General features: G+C 38.5%; 1 protein-coding gene across 1 annotated transcript; it reads right to left on the bottom strand.

Annotated features, from left to right (window-relative positions):
* Positions 1 to 9,025: 9,025 nt before the first annotated feature.
* On the bottom strand, positions 9,026 to 24,733 carry LOC143845411 (hexokinase-1-like). The gene is made up of 9 exons (XM_077353735.1): positions 24,030 to 24,733; positions 14,692 to 14,842; positions 14,410 to 14,592; positions 13,756 to 13,830; positions 13,418 to 13,573; positions 12,001 to 12,099; positions 11,733 to 11,863; positions 10,086 to 10,167; positions 9,026 to 9,747 (listed from the first exon to the last, which is right to left on the bottom strand). The coding sequence occupies exons 1-9, from the start codon at positions 24,299 to 24,301 to the stop codon at positions 9,397 to 9,399; spliced, it is 1,500 nt and encodes a 499-aa protein (XP_077209850.1). The 5' UTR covers positions 24,302 to 24,733; the 3' UTR covers positions 9,026 to 9,396.
* Between the last annotated feature and the right edge of the window lie 312 nt (positions 24,734 to 25,045).

Below are 25,045 nucleotides of genomic sequence, written 5' to 3'. Positions count from 1 at the left end.
AACCCAACACTCAAAAGGAAAATCTGTAACTGTTCATTAACCCTCTTTTTACAAGGCTTGGGTATAAATTTTAAAATCTTCCCTCATAGGCCTAGATGTTATTTTTTAACCATCCTTTACAGAGGAATATGTGTTTCTCAGTTTGAGTCAACCTACAACTAAAGACATCTTTTAGAGAATTCACTTCAATCAATCAAATCCTCACTAGTGGATTCATAGCCTTCTTTTGATGCCATCATGAATCCACAAATTATTTCCCGAATCAAACTTGCTCCGATAGCAATTTGATACAAGTAAAATACTAGAATCTAGCAAAGTAGAAATATTGCTAGAGAAATTAGCAATCACAAAAACAATCCAATAGATCTTCACAGACAATGCTAGAAAATAAATGAGAATAAATTTGATCAAACTAGAGAGAACCCCAAAACACAAAAGATTCAAGATGTGCAGAAATATGTATGTAATGTATACAATGGAAATGATATTCGCATCACCCCCAAATTTCAGGTGTAGCAGGAGGAAAAGAACACACCAATGGCAAGCAAAAGAAAACCAAGAATGATCAGACCCCATGCACAAAGGGGAAGAAGCACAAAGTTCTTCAACACAAAGAAAAGACAATTAAATACAACCTTCTTTTAAATCTCCTTTGTACTCAAAAGGAAGAAAATCAACCTTCTGTGTTTGCTTCTTTGCAACAACTTAAGAAAACAATGCTATCTACTAGCAGCTTATCTAATAAAAGCAATAATAATAAAAGCAGCAATAATAGTGTGAGTTTTTCTTAATGGCAAAAGATTTTATTAGGGGAAAAGCCCCTAGGACCGAGATGGTCAATAACTCAATATAATAGAAAATAGACCAAAAGAACCTCATATACATAGCAAAATCAAAATCCTACAGAATTCAAGGAAGAAAATCAAACAATTCCAAGTGGGCTGTCTCGACTCCTGCTCGAGGCAGCTGATCCGCGTTGCAAATGGCTGATCTCCTAACATGTTAAAAAGGAATCCCATGGCCTCTCAAGCAATCTTGGATTTCTTCAATGGCAATCGAAAATCTCCAAAGATGGGGATTCATGTGATCCATCCATCTAATCACAAATAAGGAACCCCATTCCACAATCAAGCAATCTAAATCTCCATTATATGTGAGTCTAATATCGTGTAAAATAACCATCATCTCCAACTCATTGGAATCCTTGAAACCGATTGGTCCCAAAAAGGCCCACTTTTTTTTACCATGCTCGCCTCAAATGATTCCTCCAACAATAACTTCTTTCTATTTTAGACTTCTAACTATTCAAGACTTCTTTCTAATCGAGACAAACAATAGGCCTCTTCCTATTATAAACTTCCTTCTAATTTAGATAATGAAGAGGCAACTTGGATTTGTGTTTTGGCCGTGTTTAGACTTTATTTGAATGATCCACAAATTTCATAAATTGCTCAGTCATATCTTCAATATCAATATGCCATTCTTGTCCGCCATTAGCGTCTTATGGTTGAAAAGAACTCGCCCTTGAGTTCTCAAACGCGTCACCCTCATGAAATTTGTAACGTGGTGAAAGGTGTTGCACATTGAAAATGTCCAAAGTATTAAAATGGTCATTGATTTTCTCAATCACTTCAAACGAATCAATTTTCTTAGGCTTGAGTTTATTGTAAGTACCACTTGGCAGCTTGTCTTTTGTCAATTTAACTGCGTATATTCCTCAATATCAAAAGTAAGAGGCCTACGATGAACATCAGATCGATCTTTATACTTGGCATCCACTGCCTCAATGTTCTTGCAGACTTTCTCATGAATATTTTGAAGCTTTTTAACATCTTCCACCTTGTGTTTAATTTATCTAAAGGGCATTGAGGGTTTCTGCCATGTAACACTCGAAAAGGAGAAAACATGTACGATTTTCCATCTCGTTGAACTTGAACTCAATGTTCAGTGGAGACTGGAGAGAGATCCCAAGAAAAGAAGGCGTTAACTTATCTTGGGCTTCCATTGGGATAGGTATATTGGCACCAACAATGACGATGTAAAAGAGGTAGAATTAACCCAATGATTTTCATAATGTTAGAATTCAATGTTTCTGATTTATTTGATTAGCATGAAGAGTTGAGTGTGTCATCAAGTCTAACGTGGAATGGATAAAATTGTTGCCCAAGACCAGTCGAGGCAAAATTCAATGGGTATTCAATGCTAGAATGGTTCTTGCACCCAAAAGCTCAGTCCAACGGGCAGGGCAGACAAAAATTAGAATGTACATAAATCTCTGAGGCTATGTTCCAGGGGATCAATTTTAAGGAGGTGGCTAGTTCACATTCATTGGAGTCAAGTTCTCTCTAACCATGGGGGAATAGCGTAGATTGCTCAGCTGTCCATTAGAATCCAGTTGCATTCATTGTATTAAGTGAGGACAGGTGGTTAATGCCTATATCTGTCCTTTCTTATAAATACTCAAAAGTGGAAAAGAAAATGGACAATTTCTTTCAGCAGACTGTTTCTCATTTGGTTCTCAAACTTATGATTTCAAGCACAAGAGAACCATAGTCAGAGTTCCTTTTTTGCTTGTGTTCTCATGTGATGCCCTTCCTTACAGTGAATCAGTATTTGCTCCATCTCTTGTCTTTTTAGTTTTTATTCTTCTTGAGAAACATCTCCCGTTGCAGCTCGTGTAGTTATTCTTTGCCATTGTGTCATGATTAATATGTAGATTAAAAAAGCACTTGTAGAAAGCTTATACCACACCACAACAAACATCATACACCAATGGTAAACCAAGCATTACAATATCAAATTGTCCTTCCAAGCTCTAAAGAAACTCAACTCAGAGCAAAAGCTGTGAGTCAACTTCAAAAACAGGATAAGGAAAAATATAATGTCACTCAAGACCCTGAATCCCATATGATATCCAAATTGTTGCATTATGATTATCTATAATACAAAGCCAGAGATTACAAATCTTTAGATATTATACCGATAAGCCAGCAGATCCCAATATGAATGTAACACAACATACTAATCATCTGTCCTCGAGCATGATCACCCAAGCTTGTGGGAAGAGTCATAATTGTGGTTACAAGTCCAAAGCAAATTGTTACAAACTTTTGTGTATATCCCGAAAAAAAATTGCAATCCACAAGACACTAATAGTCTCTAGTTAACCTTACACAAAATAAAAAAAACCCTTTATAGCTTGTTCCCTCCATATCATTTGAACCACCAGAAGTACAGGCATAATGTGAACACATTAAGGATAAATTGTATGGCAGTAAATCAATGTGCTAATTATCTCTATCAAGCATACCCAAATCCTGATTACGGACAATGCATTATACAGAATTAAATATTGCATTAGCCTTATGAATCATCACCCCCACCAAGAAAAAAACTGATAACCACCCGATTCAACTTCAATTAAACAAGTTAATCATCTCTATAAACATAATAGACAATACAAATTATTTAGCTAATATCTTAAAAATGTAGTATGATTAGACTTAGACCACCAACATTACAATCCCAACCCTTGTGCAAATTGTTATTGTCCTGAGTGGGGACCTGCTTAGGTATGGGACTAGGTGGGACCCAGAGCCTGGTATGGGATGGATTTAAAGGCCTAGCCTAACGCGTTCCATCAGCTTTGGAGCTTTTGGCGTATTTGTTAGGTATCTAACATTTGGTATCATAGCAGCCAACACGTCCTGTGACCGAGTCACAGAAGGGGCGACATGTGGAAAGGGCTACATGGAAAAAAGACCAGAGTGAACGCCATTACAAAATGGGCAGCCGAGGACGGCGAATACGGAAGCGTAGTGGAATGTTACGGTCCTGAGTGGGACCCTGATTACGTATGTGACTAGGTGGGACTCAGCCTCGTATGGGCGAGGTTTAAAAGGTCTAGCCTAACCCCATCAGCTTCAGAGCTTTTGGCGTATTGGTTAGGTACCTAACACAAACATTCAAATGAATATAAATCCCCAAAAATTAAAAAAAATAAAAAGAAAAATAAAGAAACATCTTATTAAAAAAAAAGAAACTGAAACTGAAAATGTGGTATGATTAGACCACCAACATTACAAACCCAAACATTCAAATACTTTATCAAGCACAAGAACTCTCAATAAAATAAAATAAGAAACTCTCAATTAAATAAGATAGAAATTAAAATCAGATTAGATGAAGACAAAATAAAAATTCGTATATAAGATGATTTCAGAGATATTTCTTCATTCCATTACTCACAATCTAAGATTAAAAAAAAAAAAGATAAACAAACATAGAAGAAAAAGAAATACATTTTTCAGAAGTACATTACAATCTTTAGGAAGCGTATTGATCTAATGTATGAAAAGAAAAATCTTGAAATGATCCAATAGAAGACTGTCTTGCGTCATGGGATCTGAGACAACAACGTATGAATGTAGAACTGCCTGGCTTTACCCTGTCTGCCGTATATGTACACCGTATAGTATACGAGGTAGGGTTAGGGTTTCTACTGAGGAGAATAGTGGAGGAGCCACCAGATTTGGAAGCGGTGGCGCCGCCTCCATTGCCGGAAAAAACCCTCTTCCGCCATTGAAATGTGAGACGCACTGTTTTTCTGTTCTCATGACTATTTTAAAGGGAGTTTTGAACGCAGAGAAAGAGGTAAGTTTTTTTGACCTCAGATTTTTAAGGTATTTACGAAAATGCCATTTCTTATTTTTTTAATGTTTTACTTTTTGTTTCCCAAATGTTTTACATAGAAGTAGAAGGAAAGGAAATTAGATTCCCATTTCTTTACTTTCCTTTTCCTAAGCTTCGATTTGGAAAATTTGGAGGGAGTGACAGTGACCTGTGAAAAAGTAAATGTGAATGGTAAATGACAAACAAGTACAGCCAAGGTAAGGGAAAAGGAAAGTGTATCTTTTAATTTTACTTTGGTTTTTTGTGCAACCAAACAAACCTTAAAGATCGTTTTGAATTATGTATGGGGCCTACCTTTGATTGATCTGAGCCATCCATTTGGTAGGTCTTGCTTTGGATAATTTGTCAGTTTTTTTATCCATTGGATGACACAAATTACACATTATTGAACAATAGAATTAGATAATTTAGTGTTTTTTTGGGTCATAAGAGACCCTAAAGAATATCAAATGGACGGCTCAGATCACTCAAAGGTGGGACCCACTATACCGTGGCCCAGGCACACTTCATTGTACCCCTGATTACCTAACCAAAGAAAATTAGGCCTTTTGGTACCAGGAAGCATGCTTTAGTATTATAGTGGTTTCATCATGTATATTCCGTGGGCCAATAAAAGAAGACAAAAACATGAAAGAGATAAATGTCACTCTATATTTTAAAAATAAAATACTAGTGACAATACACTGTGTAGTGAAGTGAGAAATTCGTCCCCTTTTCTTGCATGGGTCACCCTCCTCTAGTGTATTTATGACTATTTCTTACACTACTACAAGCAGGTGTGCAAGTCGGGTCCGGTCGGGTTGAGACCAACACGAGGTAGCATTCCCTCAACCCTAACCCAATCTACCTTCAATTCTCTCAACCCTAATTCAACCCATCTAACCCGCTTTTCCCAAATTTTCTTGGGTTGCGTACTGGTTGGCCCAAAGCAAAAATAGAAAACAAAATTCACGATAAAATTAGAGGATGGGGGGGATCAGGTTGCCCAAGGCCTCAATCCTAACCCAACCCGAAATAAATCGGGTTAGGGACCAAACTAAACCGAGGAAATGCCAACCCAACTCGAGCTGAACCTGTCGGGTTCCAGTTGAGCCCACCCCACGTTGCAGTAGGAGTGGCCCTGGAAAGAAAAGGGGGCTAATATATCATTTCCCTAAATGTGTAATATGGTAGAGGAACGAGCCTTTTTCTCCAAACTTGCTAAAACCACGACTGACTATACTGTAGTTTCCTCTCCTCATTCATTGCAGTTCAACTTGCCATGCAATTTTTCAACTCGTAATTCATTTTGCCGTGGACTAGAGCCTCGCCATTGTTGGCCACCACGTCTGGTGAAAAAAGCAACAGAGGGCTAAATAAGGAAAGCCTTCCATATGCTTCACCACCAAGTCTGGTTTTCCTTTTAAAGGAATGCTACGAGATATGGTTTGATATCTAGTGTGTTATCATTTAAGCTTTTGCTATACTCTTCTTTTCCTTGTATAAGAGGATTCATCAGACTTATCTTAGGCCTTGATCGTTTTGGATTTTGAGAATTGATTTTGGAGATTTGCTAGGGACCATCGTAGAAAGGCATTTCCTGCGATGGTCCCTACCATGGTTTTAAATTTCGGTTTCGTTTTTGGTTTTGACTTCGGCCGCAGCAGAAAATGAAATTTCGGTGGCAATTTCGGTTTTGGTGGAAATTTTGGTTTCGGTTTTAAATTTCGGTCCTGACCGAAATTTAAAACCATGGTCCTTAGCAAATCCCTTGACTGCACTCAAAATAGCAATTTTGAGTCACATTATTGGACTCAATCAATTTTCGAAATTCAAAACTAACGATTTTTGCCCCCCACCAATTGTGTGCATATTGTTAATTTAAAACTCGCCTCTAAGATACAATGAAAACCGGTGAAAATCCACCTATTTTTGTTGTCATACTTCACCAACAGCAACAAATTCTCAAATCACCTTCTGATTTTTGAAGTATGCGAGATCCAAGTGTCTGTTTGCAGAATAAGAGTATAATAGAGAGATGAAAGAGGGCCAAAAACAAATTTAGAAAGGTTTCAAGAGATTGGAGATTGATTTGGAATCACTACCTTCAAAAGTTCCCATTTTGAAATTTTAATGGTGCTTGAAATTATGAGTTTCTAGTCATTTTATAGTCTTTTTTATTTATTTGGAATACACCTTCGTAGGGCACCTTATCAGATCAGACTGCAATATGACTGTTAGATCGCATCCGATCGTAATTCTACGGTCCAGATCGATCATGGAGTGACTGTTGGTTTGATATAACCCCTTATCCTTCCTCGTAATCGTTAGATCTAGATCGATCGTCAATCTGTGGTTCAAAATTCACCTGATCGACCTTTGATCGTTAGTACACGACTAGTCACGATCCAACAGTCCAGATCGCACTCAATCGAGCACCAGCCATTACCACACAATCCTGCAATGCAGATCACACCCGATCAAGTACTAATTGTTGGAGCACATCCGAGCACAATCCTACAATCAAGATCATAGCTGCTCGGGATCATCCACTACCCGATCACATCGATTAATCAAGATCACAATCGACGGCTCAGATTGTGAACGGAATTGGGCTTTAGAAGTGTTTTCCTTAAAATATTATTGGATTCGGCCATATGGAAAGTGTTTACCTTAAATTATTTCAGGCAGCTATTGGGAAATAAAGTCCGATCCAATGCCCACAACTATCGATCTTAGGATGCACCCATAGTTAATGACGAACCAGTACACCCCAACTTAAAATGGAAGAGAGAGAGAGAGAGAGAGAATTGAGAATATATCTCAAATGGAATTTGCTAGGGGCTTTCCCATAAATGCATTTCGCAGCTAGCTGTTGCATGAGACACCAGCCACACAGGCTCACTTTTGAGCAAATTTTGTCTTATTCATTTAATTCATATGAGGTGGCTGCTGACTCATATGCAACAGCTAGCCGCGAAATGGCTTTCTATGAAAGTCCCTACCAAATTCCATCTCGAATAATCGTAGGCAATTGCGATGATATTTTCACTCCCCCTGCATTACGCGCACGTTCCCCTTATAACATGATTTGACCTCAAAGAGGGTTAAAGTTGCCCACTTTTCATGTCAAATCACGTTATAAGTGGGGAGTGAAAAATATCATCTCCCTTATTTGAAATTCTAATAATTATTTTGAGACGAAGTTAGACTGAAGGGATCCGGATCCCTTCACTTTAGATGTCTTGTGTTTTCTTTTTTGAAATGAGTACTTTTATTGAAAATGAAAAGACACGAAGACATCATTTCACATAAGAGAAAATATGTGAAAGTCTTTTGAATAATCAAATAACATTTTACAAAATAAGTTTCTTTTGATTCAGAACATCTTTTCACATATTTTATATTTTAAAAATATCCAACAAGGTCCTTGCTAAAGAGTGGTCTTGCTCTCTTAAGGAAAACAGCAGCTGTTGGAATCATTTTCTGAAAGTCTCTTCCTTTTTCTTGATAGAGAAGTATACACCTTTTCCTTTCTTTTTTAGTGCAATAGAGGTAACCACATGATTACAAAGAACAGAATATACAGAGATACAGATTACACAAGGTTGAGAGATTGACCACCCCCACCCCCTGTCCGCCTATCAAATCTCTTCTAGACCGCTGTTAAGTGTTAACCATCAAATAAGCAACATCAACCATGAAATTTTATTTCCATAGAAATTAGTTTAACAAGTAGTGGGAGAGGCATAAAGGGGATTTGCTAGCATCCATCACAGAAGGCATTTTGCTGATGGGCTGTTGCATGTGAGAGCAGCCACATAGGCTCAGTTTTCAGCAGATTTTGTCTTCATTGACAAGGTGGCTGCTCTCACATGCAACAGCCCATCTGCAAAATGCCTTCTGCGATGGATGCTAGCAAATCCCAAAAATAAATTACAATTTTATTAGAGTTTTTTTCCCTTGTTTTTCAGCGTTTTTGCAAACTCTACTCACCTGCATCCTCCTTGGCCTATCCCTACCTCCCTCATCATTGGGTAAACTAATAATCCATGGAAAAAGAATTCATGACTATCAAACGTGGCCATGGAACAGGGAGAGTACAACCCATAAATCACCTGCAGGTTTCCATATCCCAATCTCATTTCTTCCCAAAATTTAACTCCTTGCGTAAAATTTGTGAAAACCCAGACTTGAGATTGAATCTTGCCTTGCCCACAATGAAAGATAAGGTGAAACGATCAAATCTCGAGAAACTGCCTTCGTTACCAGCAAAGGGCTACAGCTGTTCTGTTATCTTCATAGTAACAGCTCAACACTTAATAAATAATGGATAATCATTTAAGAGAGAAGAGAGAGAAACCCATACACAACTAGTGCATAAAAAATGTATATGCTTCGCTCTTTTATTCTCAAGCAAAGAGAGATACACGGGAGGGAAATGAAGCATCAGTTAAATCCCAATAACTATATTTAAACACCAGCTTTAGCAGGAGGAAGCAGAAAAGGGGGGGGGGGGAAACAAGAGAAAGAATGGCAGACCAAAAAAGGGAGAAAACTTCCAGGGCCCTGCAATTACAAACTTCTACACCAGACCATTCAACACTACAAACCTCATGGGCATAACTTATGGATACACTACAATACTGTCCGCGAAAAAAGCCTCGAAGCTGAAAGATAAAAGAGAGAAAGGAGAAAGAAGAAACTTTGTTTTTTGCACCTCTTTCAAGACTCCTCGAGATCAATGTACTGGGAGTGAGAAGCTGCAAGGAGAGCGGCACCAACGCCTGAACCATCATTAGCATGGATAATCTCAACTGTCTTTGAGATCTCTTCCCCAAGTAACTCTTTAAGTGTACTCTTCAAACATTGACTGAATTCAGTGTAGTGCTCGTATAGTCCGCCGTCCATCGCTACCACTGTCTTCCCCTCCTCCTTGCCGGCCCTGATGGTGTCTCTTCCCAATTTCTTCAGGATGCCCAAGATTCCAGCCGCAGACAAACGGGCCGCACGTACCGCAACAACATTGCAGAGTTCAACTACCACTTTTCGTGTTTTCAGGGAGGTATTTGAAATCTAAAATAAGGAGAAAAGCACGCAAAAAAAAAATGAATAAAAGGAACAAACAAATTGCTCAGTCATTTAAGGAAATGACTATATTTTTTGTTTTTTGTTTTTTCCCCCTAACTAGCAAGCCTTTCATCAATAAAAGAAGATGAGAATACTGATATTGTTCTGGGTTATACATGTGAGATTCATGTACTTCTTCACTAATGCATGTGAGAGATTGTCAATATTTTTAAGGTTGTGTATAGGTGACAATGGAAAAGAGCCTGTCGATATTTTTTTAAGCTGTTCTGAATGTAAAGAGGAGTTAGAATTTATGGCTCAGCTTGTTGAGACAGAAAACGTACCCCCAGGATATCTTTCAATTTGTTCCCAACTACTCTGAGATCAGAGGATGAGTCGTGGTGAATGGCGGACATGTCAGGGGTCCTGCATATTCCACAACCCAAAAATAGGTTAGTCAGTATGTTCAGCTTTCATTATAAAGACAAAATGGAATTCGAGAATCTTATTTGGGTGTACCATAGCTCATTAAAAATCAAAGATTTGCAAATCATGAACAATAGTTCTTGAATAAGTAATCATGGTAGTTTCTATTTAAATTAATGAATTTCGGTGAAAATGGTGACTAAATAGAACCCCACTACTGCTGAAGCGCCAAAAAACAAAACACCAGAGTTTAACAGTGATGGAACGAGAAATTGAAGATGTTCACAAAAATATTTAAAAGTGAAAATACCCAATGAGGTCCATTTCCAGACCCTTTTTGTCACAACTCCGTCACTTGGTAATGAAGGTGATCTAATTTTATATAAAGTAACATGGGATTGTAAACACATGTATGATTTGAAGAAATAAATTTTTGAGAGCTTTTGCAGCGCCAAACTATTGTCATGTTGATTCATGGTGCATACTGTCTAGCTGGATTCATAGAGATATGGGTGGATTACTTTGGTAACACTTATTCCAATTTCTCTTGTTTCATTCTACACTAGTTCTTTCCCTGATCTCTTCAATTGTTATAGATTTTCCCTTTTCAAATTTAATTTCTCAATCCTACTTCTTTATCGCTTTCAAACTTATCCCTTTTCCCTTACATTTTTCTATTCTTCCTATATATCTACCATATAGTATTCAATCTAATAAAATACAATCATGTTATTATTTTAATTGGGTAGATCTAAATCATTATGTTTTAATATTTTGTATTACCATAGTTCATTGTCTTCAATTTTAGTTTTCAAATTTATTTTCATTATTGTCTTCAATCCTCTCATCATTTTCTCAGTCTTGGGAGGAAATTTTTTATTCTGAAGAATATACACTCTAGTTCTACTTTTAAATTTATCAAGTAAATACATTCACGCAGGTAAAGCTACATTTCATCATGTGCTAATCGATGATTATAATGAAATTGATGATGGCAGGGTGGATATAACTGAGTCCTTTTGATACACCTTTTCATTTTGTCTTCTTTTTATAAGTTGTGACTATGCAAATTTGTGTTTTTGGGGTGGCAATTGAGAATGTAACGTAAACTCGTTGCTAATCTCTCTATTTTGTATTATTTGGTTGTAATGTTCGTAATGATAGTTGAATGATAGGGTTGATACTTTATTTTGTCAGTGCATAAAGGATTGGAAATGAAGGATATTATATAAATTTTGTAGTTTTTTGGTATTTTTAATAAATTTTTTAACCTAAAAAATAAAAAATGACTTCCTCACATAAAAAGAGAGTGGAACGTCTCTCCTTCTGAAAACATTGCTCTAAATTGATACCTTAGTACAAATTTTTAAAGTCACACAAGAAAGAATGCCTTAGCCGACCCCAACTAGTTTGGGACAAAGGCTTTGTTGAGTTGAGTTGTTGAGAAGAAAGAATGCACATTCATCTTCTGTATCACCTTTTAGGTTCTACTTGGTTACAAAACTTTATGAAACAAAGGAAAAATGACGACTATTAGCATAAGGGATAGAACCAAATTCCAGTACCTCAATATGAAAGGAATTTTAAGTTTTGGTGGAACAGTATCACCAAAAAATGCAGCGTCTTCAGCCATCCTGCATAAGACTCTGCGTACAATTTCCCCCAAATACATTCCAGATATTATCTTCTCAAAAATCTGTCAACATTAAAAAGGTTTACTTGCAATGTAAAATCCATCATAATGTGCCAAAATCATGGAAATAATGAATATATATATATATATATATATAAACACACACACACACACATAAAAAAACAGATAACCACAAGTACCTGTTCCCCAGGATTCAAACTCTCAATGTCTAATGCATGATCATATTCTGTCACTGGAATATGAGATGACCTGAAGTTCCCCCACTCCATATTTATAACCTACAATATGACAGGGATATATATTTCATTTGCAGGAAAGGAAAAGTGATCCTCAAGTTTGTCTCAAATTGCGCACATAGTTAGCAAAACTCCGCTTTAAATGTCGTTTTTATGAAAAAAAACACGTTTTATTGGGTTGCCGTTTAATACTCCCTTTAAATATTTTACAGTGAGAAAAACTCCGTTTTTTGAGGAAAACGTTTTAAACACGTTCAAAATGCGTTTTAAACATATTAAACATGTTTTTTGGCTGACTTTCCAACTTTACCGCCACTATATTTTGTACTCAACTCAACAAAGCCTTTGTCTCAAACTAGTTGGGGTCGGCTAAATGAATCCTTTAGAAAAAATTCATGAAGAAGGTAAAGGAATTTACCTGGCTCTAATCTTGGTTCTAGTTGGGTTCTTCTACGTGGATCATTTTCTTCCATTCTATCCTATCCAAGGTCATGTTCGTTGTTATGTTCCTAGCTATCAAGTCTCTCCTCACTGTTTCTACCCAAGTTGTTTTCGGTTTACCCTTACCTCTTTTTACTCCATCAATTTGGCACGAGTCGCCTCTTCTCACCGGAGCATCCAAAGGCCTGCGTTGGATATGTCCAAACCATCTTAACCGGTGCTCTCTCATCTTCTCATCGATTGGAGGCACCCCCACCTTTTACGAATGTCTTCATTTTTAATTCTATCTAGCCTTGTGTGGCCGCACATCCATCTAAGCATTCGCATCTCCGCTACACTCATCTTATGCACATGCTGCTTCTTGGTGGCCCAACATTCTGAGCCATACAGCATGGCTGGTCTCACAACTATCTTATAAAACTTTCCCTTCAACTTGGTAGGGATTTTACGATCGCACAGAACTCCTGAGGCAGGCTTCCACTTCAACCAACCTGCTCTTATTCTATGGTTAACATCCTCTTCAATCTCTCATTCCTTATGGAGAATTGAACCAAGATAGCAAAATATATCCCTCTTAGGTACCTCCTGTCCAGTCATATTTACTACATCCTCGTCCCGCCTCCTTACATTACTAAAGTTGCATTTCATATATTCTATCTTAGTCCTACTCAGTCTCCCCACTATATTTTGTAAATGACAAAATTTTAAACGCATTTTTGTGTTTCCGTTTTTTTAACCATTACCGTATTAAACTCGAATTTTTCCCGTCCTGTGTTTTTTTTGCTGTATCGCGTTTTGCTAAGTATGAGTGCGCATGCCTTATATTTCGAAGCCTAATGATATTTTTATAAATCCTTTTACTTGAAAAGATGCATATATGATAATTTTAAAAAAAATAGTCCCCCAGAAGGCCGCTAACCATCTCGTCCGTCGTAGGCAGGAGGCCGTGCCACTTAGGAATTGCACCTGCGCGCTCAACATATGCAGCATTTGTTCCAGTTCCCAGAATCACCGCAGCAACAACATCTGTATTGCCATATCTACCCCCGGCTAGTGTTCCAACTGTATCATTGACCTAAAGTAAAGCATAAGAACCAATAGTTTCTAAGCAAGTCAATATTTGAAAGAAGAAATGGAAAATACTGGAAGGATTACTAGTAGTTCTTCCCGGTACGTAAAATCAACATTTTCTTTAAAAAAAAAGAAAAAGTTAAGGTCCCTAGTAGAGATGATGTGAAGTATCAAAAGCAAACTTACAAGTGCTGACACACGCATATCGAGACCTTTTCTTTCCATGGCCTTCGTCAGTTCAGCTACCACATCTTGCCCAACCTAGGTTCACAGAATGCAACAAAGGTATCAGAAACATTCAAGGGTCCAGGTCCAGGATCTATCACAATTGCGAGCGGAAGTGATAGAGCCATCTAGACATGCTGCATTGGTCCACATTAGTGTGTGTTGTTAATATCTAAGTTACAAATATCGTTCTTGGGAATTTCTCGCAAGGGAAATCTCGGGATATATTATTATTATTATTATTTTGGGTTTATATCAGGAGAAAACGATTAAAATAAATTTATTTAAAAATATAAAAATTAAGAAAAAAAAATACCGTAAAAATATCGTGATATTATTGCGATATTATCGTGGTAAATGAAAATATCGCTATTTTTTTTAATTCTAGGGATTATTTCAGGATTTTGTCGTTTTATCAAAATGTTGGGATAAAATCGCTATATTTTGAAAATATTGGAGATATTTGTGACATAGGTTAATATAATAGTGCCTAAATGAAATGATAGCACATTGATGTCTACAGAATACTTCATGCAACATGCTAGGTATACTATCCCTTCCCAAGAGACGGTCACTATCAAAGAATCCAAATAGTGGCCTGGAATTAAAACTAACCACATCTTCGATGGAGAAGCCTTTTGTCCACTTAATAAGAGAGCCAGAAGAAATTGAGGTTTGCCTCACTGGGAATGAAAATGTGAAACCAAGTTCCCTCTGCCTGCCAAAGGGAAGATGAAAATCTGCACCCTCTGTTGCAACAAATTTTGCTAGTTCTGCAGCAATATAATCAAATAGTGCCTGAAATCATAGATCGGATTTACGCATTTTAGAGACATACTTCATTAATCTGAAAAAAGATTGACAATTAGTGTGGACAAGTAGGGTCTAGGCACTTACTTCTGAAGTTCCGATCATCAAATGGGGGGGAATGGATACCTCCGCAAACTCTTGTTTGACAACACGGCCTTCCTTCCCACTCAGCTGTACACGCAGCACACGGAAATTTGTACCACCAAGGTCTAGTGCATAAAATACACCCTTCTCATCCCTGAAACAGAATATAGAAGAGATAAATATGTCTCCCATAAGCCTTCTACAATTCTGGAAAAATGTTTAAGACATTCCAAAAAACCAAAAAAAAAAGAAGAAGAAGAAGAAATACATAATTTCCAATTTTTCCTTGTTAGTTCCATTGTAGGATCTATGGGATAGTACGGAGGAGTAAATCGAACCAATTGATATCATAAAATGACAAACCCTCAGTGCTCTCTCACACACACTTACACACATATATTCAATAATATATATATTTCCAAAAATAGATATATGACGGTCTTAGGTTTTCCAAGACACTTTGTAGACTACATATAAAAGAGAGTTAGGGAGAGAAAGCCTAAATTTTGAAGAACACAATTCGTGCAACTCCACAAGGACGGGAATTCCCTCGCCACTCATGAAGGTGAGATTCTCTCTATCCTTCTTTCTTCCTCCTAGCCTTCTACTTCTTCTACCTCACTTTCTCCCCCTTCTTCTTCCCTCTCCTCACGGTTTCTCTTCTTCTCCTTTTTCTTCTTCCCCTATTTCTTCTTCTTCTCTCCTCTCACTCTTGATCTCTTTCTTTTATCTTTTTTTTTTTTGAAAAATGACTTATTATTACCATAAGAGATTACATACAGGGGACAAGTTGTCCCCACAGCAATCAGATACTGCACCCACCCAAATTACATCAAGACGGAGCAAAAGACTACATTTACACTATTCATCCCCAATCGGATCAATCCCCACATCATCAAGTGCAATGAAGATGACCATCGATTCCAATGACACACCGTCTTTTGCCAATCTATCTGCCATTTCGTTATCCGATCTTCTTCTATGTTTAATAATTGGGCATATCTCACGAACCAAATCTCGGATCTCAGTAGTGTAATGCTGAAGTGTCTATGAACCATTTGAACTGTTAGTGGCCCACGCAATTGCATTTGATGAATCACCCTCGATAATTAGAGATCCACCCATGTTGATAGAAAACCATTTAAGACTGTAGAGAAGCGCTCTTACTTCAGCTTCATTTGCATCACAGATACCGACCAGTCCCGCGTAGGACATAAGAAGCTTCTCATTAGCATCACGGATAACTTTACCAATCCTAGCCTTTCCAGGATTGCCAATTGAACTACGTCAAAGTTCAACTTGGACCATCCATTAGGCGGTGCCTTCCACTTGGGAGTTAATTTTTTCCTTGATTTTCTTTTCCCATATAACAGCGTTCCAATTCCTTAAAATCTCGCTGACACCATAATTGATTCCCATCCTGTCTCTTATCCAAGAGATTAACTCGATTTTGATTTTAAATGTAACCTGGTTCAGCCTCTTTTCCTTCTCTTCAAAAATCCGACAATTTCTTTCTTTCCAGATGTTCCATATGATAACATACAGAATAAGTTTCCACATAGCTTACCCCGTGTTTCCAAAAGGTCCCCCAATCCAATTCATTAAAACCCGACAATTTCTTTCTTTCCAGATGTTCCATATGATAACATATGGAATAAGTTTCCACAGAGCTTACCCAGTGTTACCAAAAGGTCCCCCAATCCAATTCATTAAAACAATACCGATACCCTTTGGAAATACCCACGCGACTCCAAAACATCTTAAGGTATTAGTCTAAAGTTGATTGGAAAAAGGGCAATGTAATAGTAAATGATTTAGAGATCACTCCTCCCGCTTACATAGAACGCACCAGCGTGCCATATGAAGTTTCCTTCTTTTTAGACGATGGCACATGTTGATGCTTCTATGTGCAACGGTCCACGAAAAGGCCACCACCCTTGTGTGGGTGGGTGGGTGGGTGTGTGTGTGGGGGGTGGGGGGCAGTAGTCTTGACGATTTCCTACCACCGTCAATCACGAGGGGATCAAATTCTGTCCGAGAAGCACAAATAGACGTCCATGCACCCGAACCTTTCCCCACCACCGGATTCCTTGAATTCCATTCCCCAGTCACTTCCGTATTTATTCCCAATCACTTTGTGCCAAAGAGCGTCCTTTTCGGCACCATACCGCCACAGCCATTTGCCAAGTAGCGCCATGTTGCCCAATTTTATTTTACCAATCCCAATCCTCCATGCTTTTTCAATTTTGATAGTCTTCCAATTCATCAAGTGTTTAACTTTTTAGTTTTTTCCATCCCCCTCCCGAAGAAAGTCTCTGTAATTTTCAATTCTTTGTGCAACCTTTGCCGAAACTTTGTATAAAGACATAAAATATACCGGCATATTAGCAAGAGCGGCCTTGATTAAGGTAATTCTGCCACCGAAGGAGATATATTTTTTCTTCCAATTTGCTAACTGCCTCTCAATTCTCTCCACGACCGGGTCGCTTTTGGAGAAGTTGAATTTCAGCCCAGAAGTGATCTCAAGCCATCAAAAGATCCTCTTTAAGTTCGCCACAGATGTTGTATCTTCTTCAACAACCACAAGTGTGTCATCGGCAAATTGAACGTGGCTCGCCGTTTCTGAATTACGGCTTCAATCCTTTTATACGTCTTTTCTGCTCCGCTTTGGAAATCATTAAGCTGAGGGCCTCCACAATAATGATGAATAAATACGGTGATAACGGATCCCCCTGTCGCAAGCCTCTCGAACTTTGAAAATAACCTTTCGTCGTACCATTCAAGATTATTGAGAACGAAACAGTTGATACACATGACCTTATCCATGTCTGCCATCTAGAACCGAATCCAATCTTTTCTTGAATAAAATCCAGCACCATCCAATCAACATGGTCATATGGTTTTTCAATATCAATTTTCACGATCAGCCCTCTTTGTCCGTTCCACTTTGAAGCATCGAGTATTTCATTTGCAATCAGTATTTCATACAGGATCTGTCTTTCGTCAACAAATGCTCCTTGAAATTAGGAAATTAAATCTCCCAATACTCCCTTCAAAAACGTCTCCCCATGATCTTCGCCACTATTTTATACATGCTGTGAACAGGGCTAATCGGTCAAAAGTCCTTAATGCCAATAACACCCTCCTTTTTAGGAATAAGCGTAACGAATGTCGTATTTGCTTCTCCGCGAAGGATGCCTCGCTCATGGAATTCCTTAATAAATGCCATCACATCATCCTTGATGATTCCCCAAATAGTTTTGATAAAATGCCATGGGAAAACCATCAGGTCCAGGAGCTCTGTCTTTTTCCATAGAAAATATCGCACCTTCAACTTCTTCCTCTGAGAAACTCCTTTCTAAATGTTCCATCTGCAATTGGGATATCTTTTTAAATTCAAGCCCACTCAGCTTAGGTAGCCATTCATATTCTTGAATATATAATTTGGAAAAAAAAACTGATGATGAGATCCTTAAGCCTTTGCTTGTCCTCCACCAAAGTATCACCCTCCAAAATACAGTTGATTGCGTTTATTCTTCTTCGAATATTTGTCATCCTATGGAAAAATTTTGAATTACGATCACCTTCTTTGAGCCACAGTGCTCGAGATTTGTGTCTTCAGCAAATTTCCTCTCTTCAAAGAATTTCTTCATGTTCTTCCATAAGAGCTAACCTTTCCACCATATCAGTCAGCTCCATTTGTGCACTCCTCTTTTCTTTCCAAAATATCTAAAGAAGCTAATATTTCCTCCTTTCTAAATCTTTTCAATTCTTCCTCCCTTTTCCGCCATTCTAATCTTATTCTTGATAGCTTTCAACTTCTTGAATAAAACAAATCATTTCCATCCATTAGCAGATACCTTCTTCCACCATGTTCTTATCATGTCTGTAAATCTCGGAATTTCACATAATGCCAAATCAAACTTGAATGGTTGCGGCCCACTCGAGAAATCTGACACTTCTAGGAGAATTGGATTGTGATCAGATGTTGGTCTGGGAAGAGCCCTTTGATAGATAAGAGGAAAGAGACCTTGTCCCATTCTTTCGAGATAAGAACACAATCAAGTCTGCACATAACCAGATTGTCTTGATTGTTGGTCCACGTGTATTTCACACCCTCCAATGGCAGATCAATTAGCTGACAATCTTGTATGAAATTTGACAGATTCCTCATGCTTGTAGTGATTCTAACCGACCCACTTTTTTCCCCATCGGGAATCTGATTGTATTGAAGTCACCTCCAACAATCCATGCACCCTGCCACTGCTCCCATATTCCCCTTAATTCTGACCAGAGTGCCCCCGTTTCACTTGCCCTGGCAGGCCCGTATACTATCGTGATTTTTCACATTTCATTCCAATTACTAGACGAAAACAGAATGGATGAGGAAAATTGTTTAATGCTAACCTCTTCCAAATTGAAGAAATTGCTCTTCCAAATGACAATGATTCCACCAGCCATGCCTATGGCTTCTTTCGTTGTCCGTTGCCTGTTTGTTCTTCCCCATATTTTGTTTATAGTTGACTCTGTTACCCCCATAATTTTTTACTCAACAATAGTGATTAAGTCCAGCCTTCTGCTATGAACCAAATCCCTAACATCTTGCTCTTCTTATCCGATCCAAACCCCCAATGTTGCAAATTCCAATATTCATGACAACAACTCTTTGTTCCCCAAATCCCAGCCCATGACTTATTGCAAGCCACGGATCTCCCGAATTCGCTTACGCGGTTTGCCTCTTTTGTCATCTTTTTGGGTTCATCCCTAGTCTCAATTCCATGCAGAATATTCCAAGTTGCCATTTCATTTTCTTCGAATGCAACTCCCAAATCTTTTCCCAAATTCGCCATTTGCTCCCTCTCCTGGACAATAGTTTCTTCAATCAGATCCTTCTCACTCAGATTGCCCGACAAACCCACTTTGTTCACAGCCTCCCTGCTCTTGTCATGCAATTCAATTTCCAGAGAGTCTTGTACCACTTGTAGCGCCAATTCGTCCCCCTCCGTCACCAGTTATAGGTGGTTTTCCATCGTATCCACAATTACGCCATTGTTGCTATACTCGTTTTCTTGATTTCGATCACAGCTCGTAATCGTGTTCCTATCCAAAGGAGATTCCATAATTATATTATTGGAATCGCAACCAACATCATCCGTGTGATTATTCTCGGCGGATCTGCTTTGTTCAGCCATTTCCATTTGGATCATCTCTCCCACTTGTTCTGCCAGCTTACCATAGTTCCTAATCTTCGGCATGGCGTCCCCATTTGACTTGAACCATCCGCCTTCGCCTTTTTCCATTTCAGTTTGAGAAATTCCTGGATGATTTCCTCCCTTGAAGGTGATACCACAGTTTCGTTTTGATTCTTCTTCGATTTATCGGCCAGAGCTAGGGTTTCTTCGCACAATTCCCCCAATAGCTTTGTATAACTACTTTTAATTAAAGACATGATGGGTCCCTTGATTTATTATTTCTAATTTTTCGCCAACTGGCACTAGGGAGCTTAATTTCCTTCTCAGCAGGTGGACAGCTTTGAAATTATTAACCTTAGCCGGTTGCCGGTAACGCCCTCCCCTGATAGCAACGTGTCTATCATGCAAACTACCCCTCCCCATGCTTGCCATCTGTTTACACGATTACCGATGTGATTATCGTCGACAATCCTCTTCCCAGATGGTGGCCAGCTGTCTCCACCATTATAGAAGACTAGACGTCTCTATCTTGTATGTTCCTTTTCTCAAATGACGGTCATCTATCTTTAGGATTGATAATCTGTCCTTCATGCGGGCTCCTTCTCCCGGGTCATTGCCATCTGTCACCATGATACCCCATTTTTGCGAATGCATGTCCCACCTTGAATCTGATAACTTCTGTTAGACGGCAGCCTGCCAGCTTTTTCATCCCCCCCAACGTGAACATGTGTCCCAGCGTACCGTCGATGGTGCTGAGGTCTCGAACATTCCACCAGATCATCCTTCCTTTTGAAATTCAAATGAACGGTCTGATCTTGATCTCCCACCATGTAGTTACGAACAACGGCTATTTCTTAACCTTTTCTAGCCCTTTCCTTGAACCAATCAGAATCCTTTGATCTAATCGGGCCGTCCGAATGAATCTCCCTACCAATCAATGGTGGATCCATTGTCTTCCTCGGTGAGTCGTGCATCGGAGGAAAATGGTCATACGGTACCTTTTCCGGCGCACACATCGTCGTCAGGAGGTGAAAACCTAGTTTCCGATGTGTTCTCTTCATTTTTTCGCCTTTTTCCGGCACGTTCTTCTACATCGAAAGGGTAATGCTCCCGGTTTGTAGGCATGGATCCTGTCTTATAGTCATCCCCATTTTCACCAGCCACACCAATAGAGAACCATCTGTCTTCCACTTTCAGTCTAACATATGAAGGCAGAAAATTCCACTCCGAAGGGAAGACCTTTGCACAGGTACAATACTCATTTTCTCCTTCCATTTTGACCTCCATGACATGTCCAAATGAACCCCCAAATGCTTCCACAATGGATGAGGCCCATGCATGTAAAGGTTTCCCATAAAAATGGATCCAAATGGCTTTGGCACCCGTTTTATACGCCGGATTCTAGGGGCTGAGGGAAAGTAAATAGTTTCCAAGAGTCTGAGCGCCCTTTTTTAGAATAGCAGTAGCCTGAGGTTCAGATTCAAAGCAAAAAAAGATGTCGTTCTGGTTAAGCGTAAAAGGCTTCGGGAGTTAGGAAGATCCCGGAACCATTTGGCCCACTCCCAGATCTCGTCCAAAGTCCATTTTTCCCTCTTGATCCTCCCGATAAGACAAGTTCTTAGGAGCTCACATCTATCCTCAACTTCCTTTCTAGTTATCACTACCATCGGATCTTCTCCTTCCTCCCGTACTTCGATGACCCTATGTTCCAGCCAAATTTGCTTAGTCGGTGCCGCTTCTACACCAGTTTCCTCCACTCGAGATGGGTTATTTGGTTTGCTTCCATTACAGTTACGGCATCGGTTTCTTCTTTTGAAGTTGTGGTATCCACAGTCCTTGCATAGCCAATCTCCTGGAAGAAACTGAGGATTAGCAAGATTCCCAGGGATCGATTTTTTGGGTTTCTTCATATCTTCTCTGAATCCCTTCATAGTATTCAAGTTTCTTCCGGTTCTCCTTGGGTAATCGTAGCAGTTGCTCCCTCGATTTTCTCCAATCCTCGCCATGGGGAGCTCTCTCTCTCTCTCTCTCTCTCTCTCTCTCTCTCTCTCTCTCTCTCTCTCTCTCGATTTTCCCTCTCTTTCTTCTCTCTTTATTTCTCCATCTCTCTTTTCATATTTTCTTCTTATTCTATTATTATCTTTTCTTCTTCTTCTTTCTCTATTCCATATTGCTGTTTTGGGAGCTGGCTGATGACCCCTTTGCACGGATCCTGCCACAGACTTCTCCCTCATGCTCTTGGGCCCTCTTTCATGTGGATTCAAGGTGTACGGACTGCTACATTTCCAGTGAGACCTTTCCTTATCACATCAATCCCATTCTAATATTATTTGATTTTTTTAATGGCCTCTCATATTATTTGACACCCTTTTACCCTTTTAACTTCAAAGGATTAAACCTTTTACACTACCCTGCCTTTTAGATCCCCTTTCCCTATTTTGGCGTTGATTTCAGGCCCTAGATATATTTTATTTTGTGCGGACAGATTGCATACAGATTTTAATTCATTATAGTTCGCTTATTTAGATATCATCTATGATTTGGCCGACACTTTCAATTTATTGCAGACACCCATGTCCACACGTGTCAACACTCCTTTAGACACTTTTAAGTGTACTGCTAGAAGTGTCAGTAACTTTATATGTATGTAAGTGTATGAGTGTCCCACTATTTCTAGATTTTTAGGGTTTTCCATGTCAAATACCTCGTATTCGTGTCGAAACTTGGCACACAAATCTGTGTCCACAAATCATGATTATATGTACTTTCTATTTTAGCCGTGTCTCTGTTTCTAAATTTTGGGAGTTTGCCGTGTCTAACACTTTGTGTCCGTGTCGAATTGTGAGTTTTCATATGCCAAGGATGCTTAATGTAGAATCTTGCTTTTTGTGAGTTTTCATATGCCAAATCATAGGATATCATGTTTCTTCATTGTGAGTTTTCATATGCCAAGGATGCTTAATGTAGAATCTTGCTTTTTGTGAATTATCTCAAAAGGTAACCCAAATAAATCTTGTTTATTTGTTTTGGTATGGTTTGGCAGCTTTAATTGTGAGGTTTCGTCCCACTGTGCTCCTTAAATTCTCCATAGCTTCCCACAAGCTTCAGAGTTTGCACTAACTCTGCAACTGCTTCATAAAGCAAATGCAAGGGACTCATTTGATCTACCGGTGTAATCAGTAGACAGAAAATTTAATTAAATAAATAACCAAAATCGACCGTCACAACCATCATGTCCAATCATGCAACCGATCATAAGGATAACTTCCTTAAAAAAACAAATGAAGGGACCATAAAAGTCAAGGAAGGCAACTACCAGAAAGGCAAAATGCAACAGAAATAACCAAGCTTTAAGTAGTTATTGAAAAATTACCCCGGAGGGAAGGCTAGAAAGAAAATTCAATAATGAAACCTATAACTAAACACATTAAAAAAAAAAGAGACAAATGAAACAAAATATATCTTTAGTTCAGTGAAGGAGGAAACGTTTATCAAACACTTATCCCCAAAACCACACCTTCATCTACAAGAATTTTTACTCCACGTACAGAACATACAATTAAACTAAGCACAACCCACCACATACTCCAAAAAGAAGCAAAGAAAATCCATACCAAGAATATGAACAAATCAATAATAAGTAAAAAGGGAGGAAATGTACGGAATCTACCTAAATTATCTTTATTCCATATTTTATGAGTTTCCAAAATGAAAGCGTAGTGCTGTACTTGATTTAGGGAATAATTATACGATGTAATTGCTTGATTTAGGGAGTACTTATGTGGTTGAATTAATGAGTTAATCATGGTAGAATTAGTATAAAGAAAGGTTGGATTGTAAGAGAAAGAACATAGAAAATTATCAATATAGAAAATTATCTATTTTTCTTTGAATTATCTCTTTGTTTTATTCTACAGAGCAATGCCTACTGCCTAATCATAAAACTAGAGTCATTTGATGATAGAACACAAAAAACAAAACACTCTATCTATGGAGCATAAAATCAAATCAAATAGCACACAAACATAAATAAGATAAAATCATAGTGCCCATAGAACATAAAAAAACAAAAAAAAACTCTATCTATGGAGCATAAAATCAAAAAAAAAAAAAAACACAAATATAATAAATAAGATAAAATCATTATACCCAGTTGGAAGATTGTCCACATAGCTGATAAGCATCTTAAGCTTGCTCCCACCCTCAGACGCCAGCCCAGCGTTCATCTCTATAGTCATGGCGTCTGCCACCTGGCGCAGCTTTCCGATCGGGGTCCCACACTTTTCTTCAAATTCCCTCAATATCCCCACCACCCGGGCCCACCGCCTCGAGCTCTGCATCCGGTGGCGCACGATCAGCGCCGCCACCGCACATGCCGTCGCCGCACAAATCACTGCAGCTCCCACTGCCACTTTCCCCATTCCAAACAAAAAACTCTAATTTGAAAAAAAAAAACCCTAATTTTTTCTATGGATCTTCCAAAACCCTCTATTCCTTCGATTTCCCACTCTTCTTATGGAAGAATAAACTGTAGAATCTGAAATTAATAAGGAGAAAAGGGAAAAGAATCCTCCTTTGAAACCCTAATCCGAATTATAGCTGCTTATAGAAATTCTAATTCGTGTTTTCAAAACTTATCAGAAATTCTTTGATGCAGAAAGGAGTGAAAAAGACTAGATTTTTCGTGCTGGAAATTCACTACAGAGGGAAAAAAAAACCCTAGACCAATTGTTCTAATGGAAAACCATAGATTTTTTTCTTCCTATTGATAGAAAAAAATAGAAGGAGAAGAAGAATTTGGATAGAACTCAAAGATGAGAATCAAACATAGGACTCAAATTTAGGATCCTGCTTCTCTTCTTCTACTCCTTATTTTATAAAAGAGGATGACGTGGAACAAATGCCCATCCAATTTGTCTTTATTTACAAGAATAGCTCTTTTAAGATTAGGATTAGAAAATACGCCCAAAAGCAAGTAAGTGGGGCCCACTCTATAAGATGATCCAAACCATTGGTGTGTCAGATCAGAGGGCTATGATCATCCTATAGAGATGATTTTCGAGATATAGCCTGTCTATGTTGTGGACTAACAAATTAACGGTCTGGATCAACCAATGGAGTGCCCCACACGTGTTTAGTCCTGTCTTTTTGGTCATTTCATTGGT

Source organism: Tasmannia lanceolata, unplaced genomic scaffold, assembly GCF_043159265.1.
Source record: "Tasmannia lanceolata isolate RefF3 unplaced genomic scaffold, GAP_Taslan_0.1 ptg000015l, whole genome shotgun sequence".
Lineage (NCBI taxonomy): Eukaryota > Viridiplantae > Streptophyta > Magnoliopsida > Canellales > Winteraceae > Tasmannia > Tasmannia lanceolata.
Note: the sequence above shows the minus strand (reverse complement) of the source record. Positions and strands in the feature narration are given on the sequence as shown.

Excerpts from the sequence above, each read along its gene's own strand:
- LOC143845411 (XM_077353735.1), bottom strand. The coding sequence starts at position 24,301 with ATGGGGAAAGTGGCAGTGGGAGCTGCAGTGATTTGTGCGGCGACGGCA. Across the intron at positions 14,843-24,029 it reads GTGGACAATCTTCCAACTGG|GGATGAGAAGGGTGTATTTT; the intron begins GTATAATGATTT and ends ATTCTGTTTCAG. Across the intron at positions 13,831-14,409 it reads GCTTCTCCATCGAAGATGTG|GTTGGGCAAGATGTGGTAGC; the intron begins GTTAGTTTTAAT and ends CTGTGAACCTAG.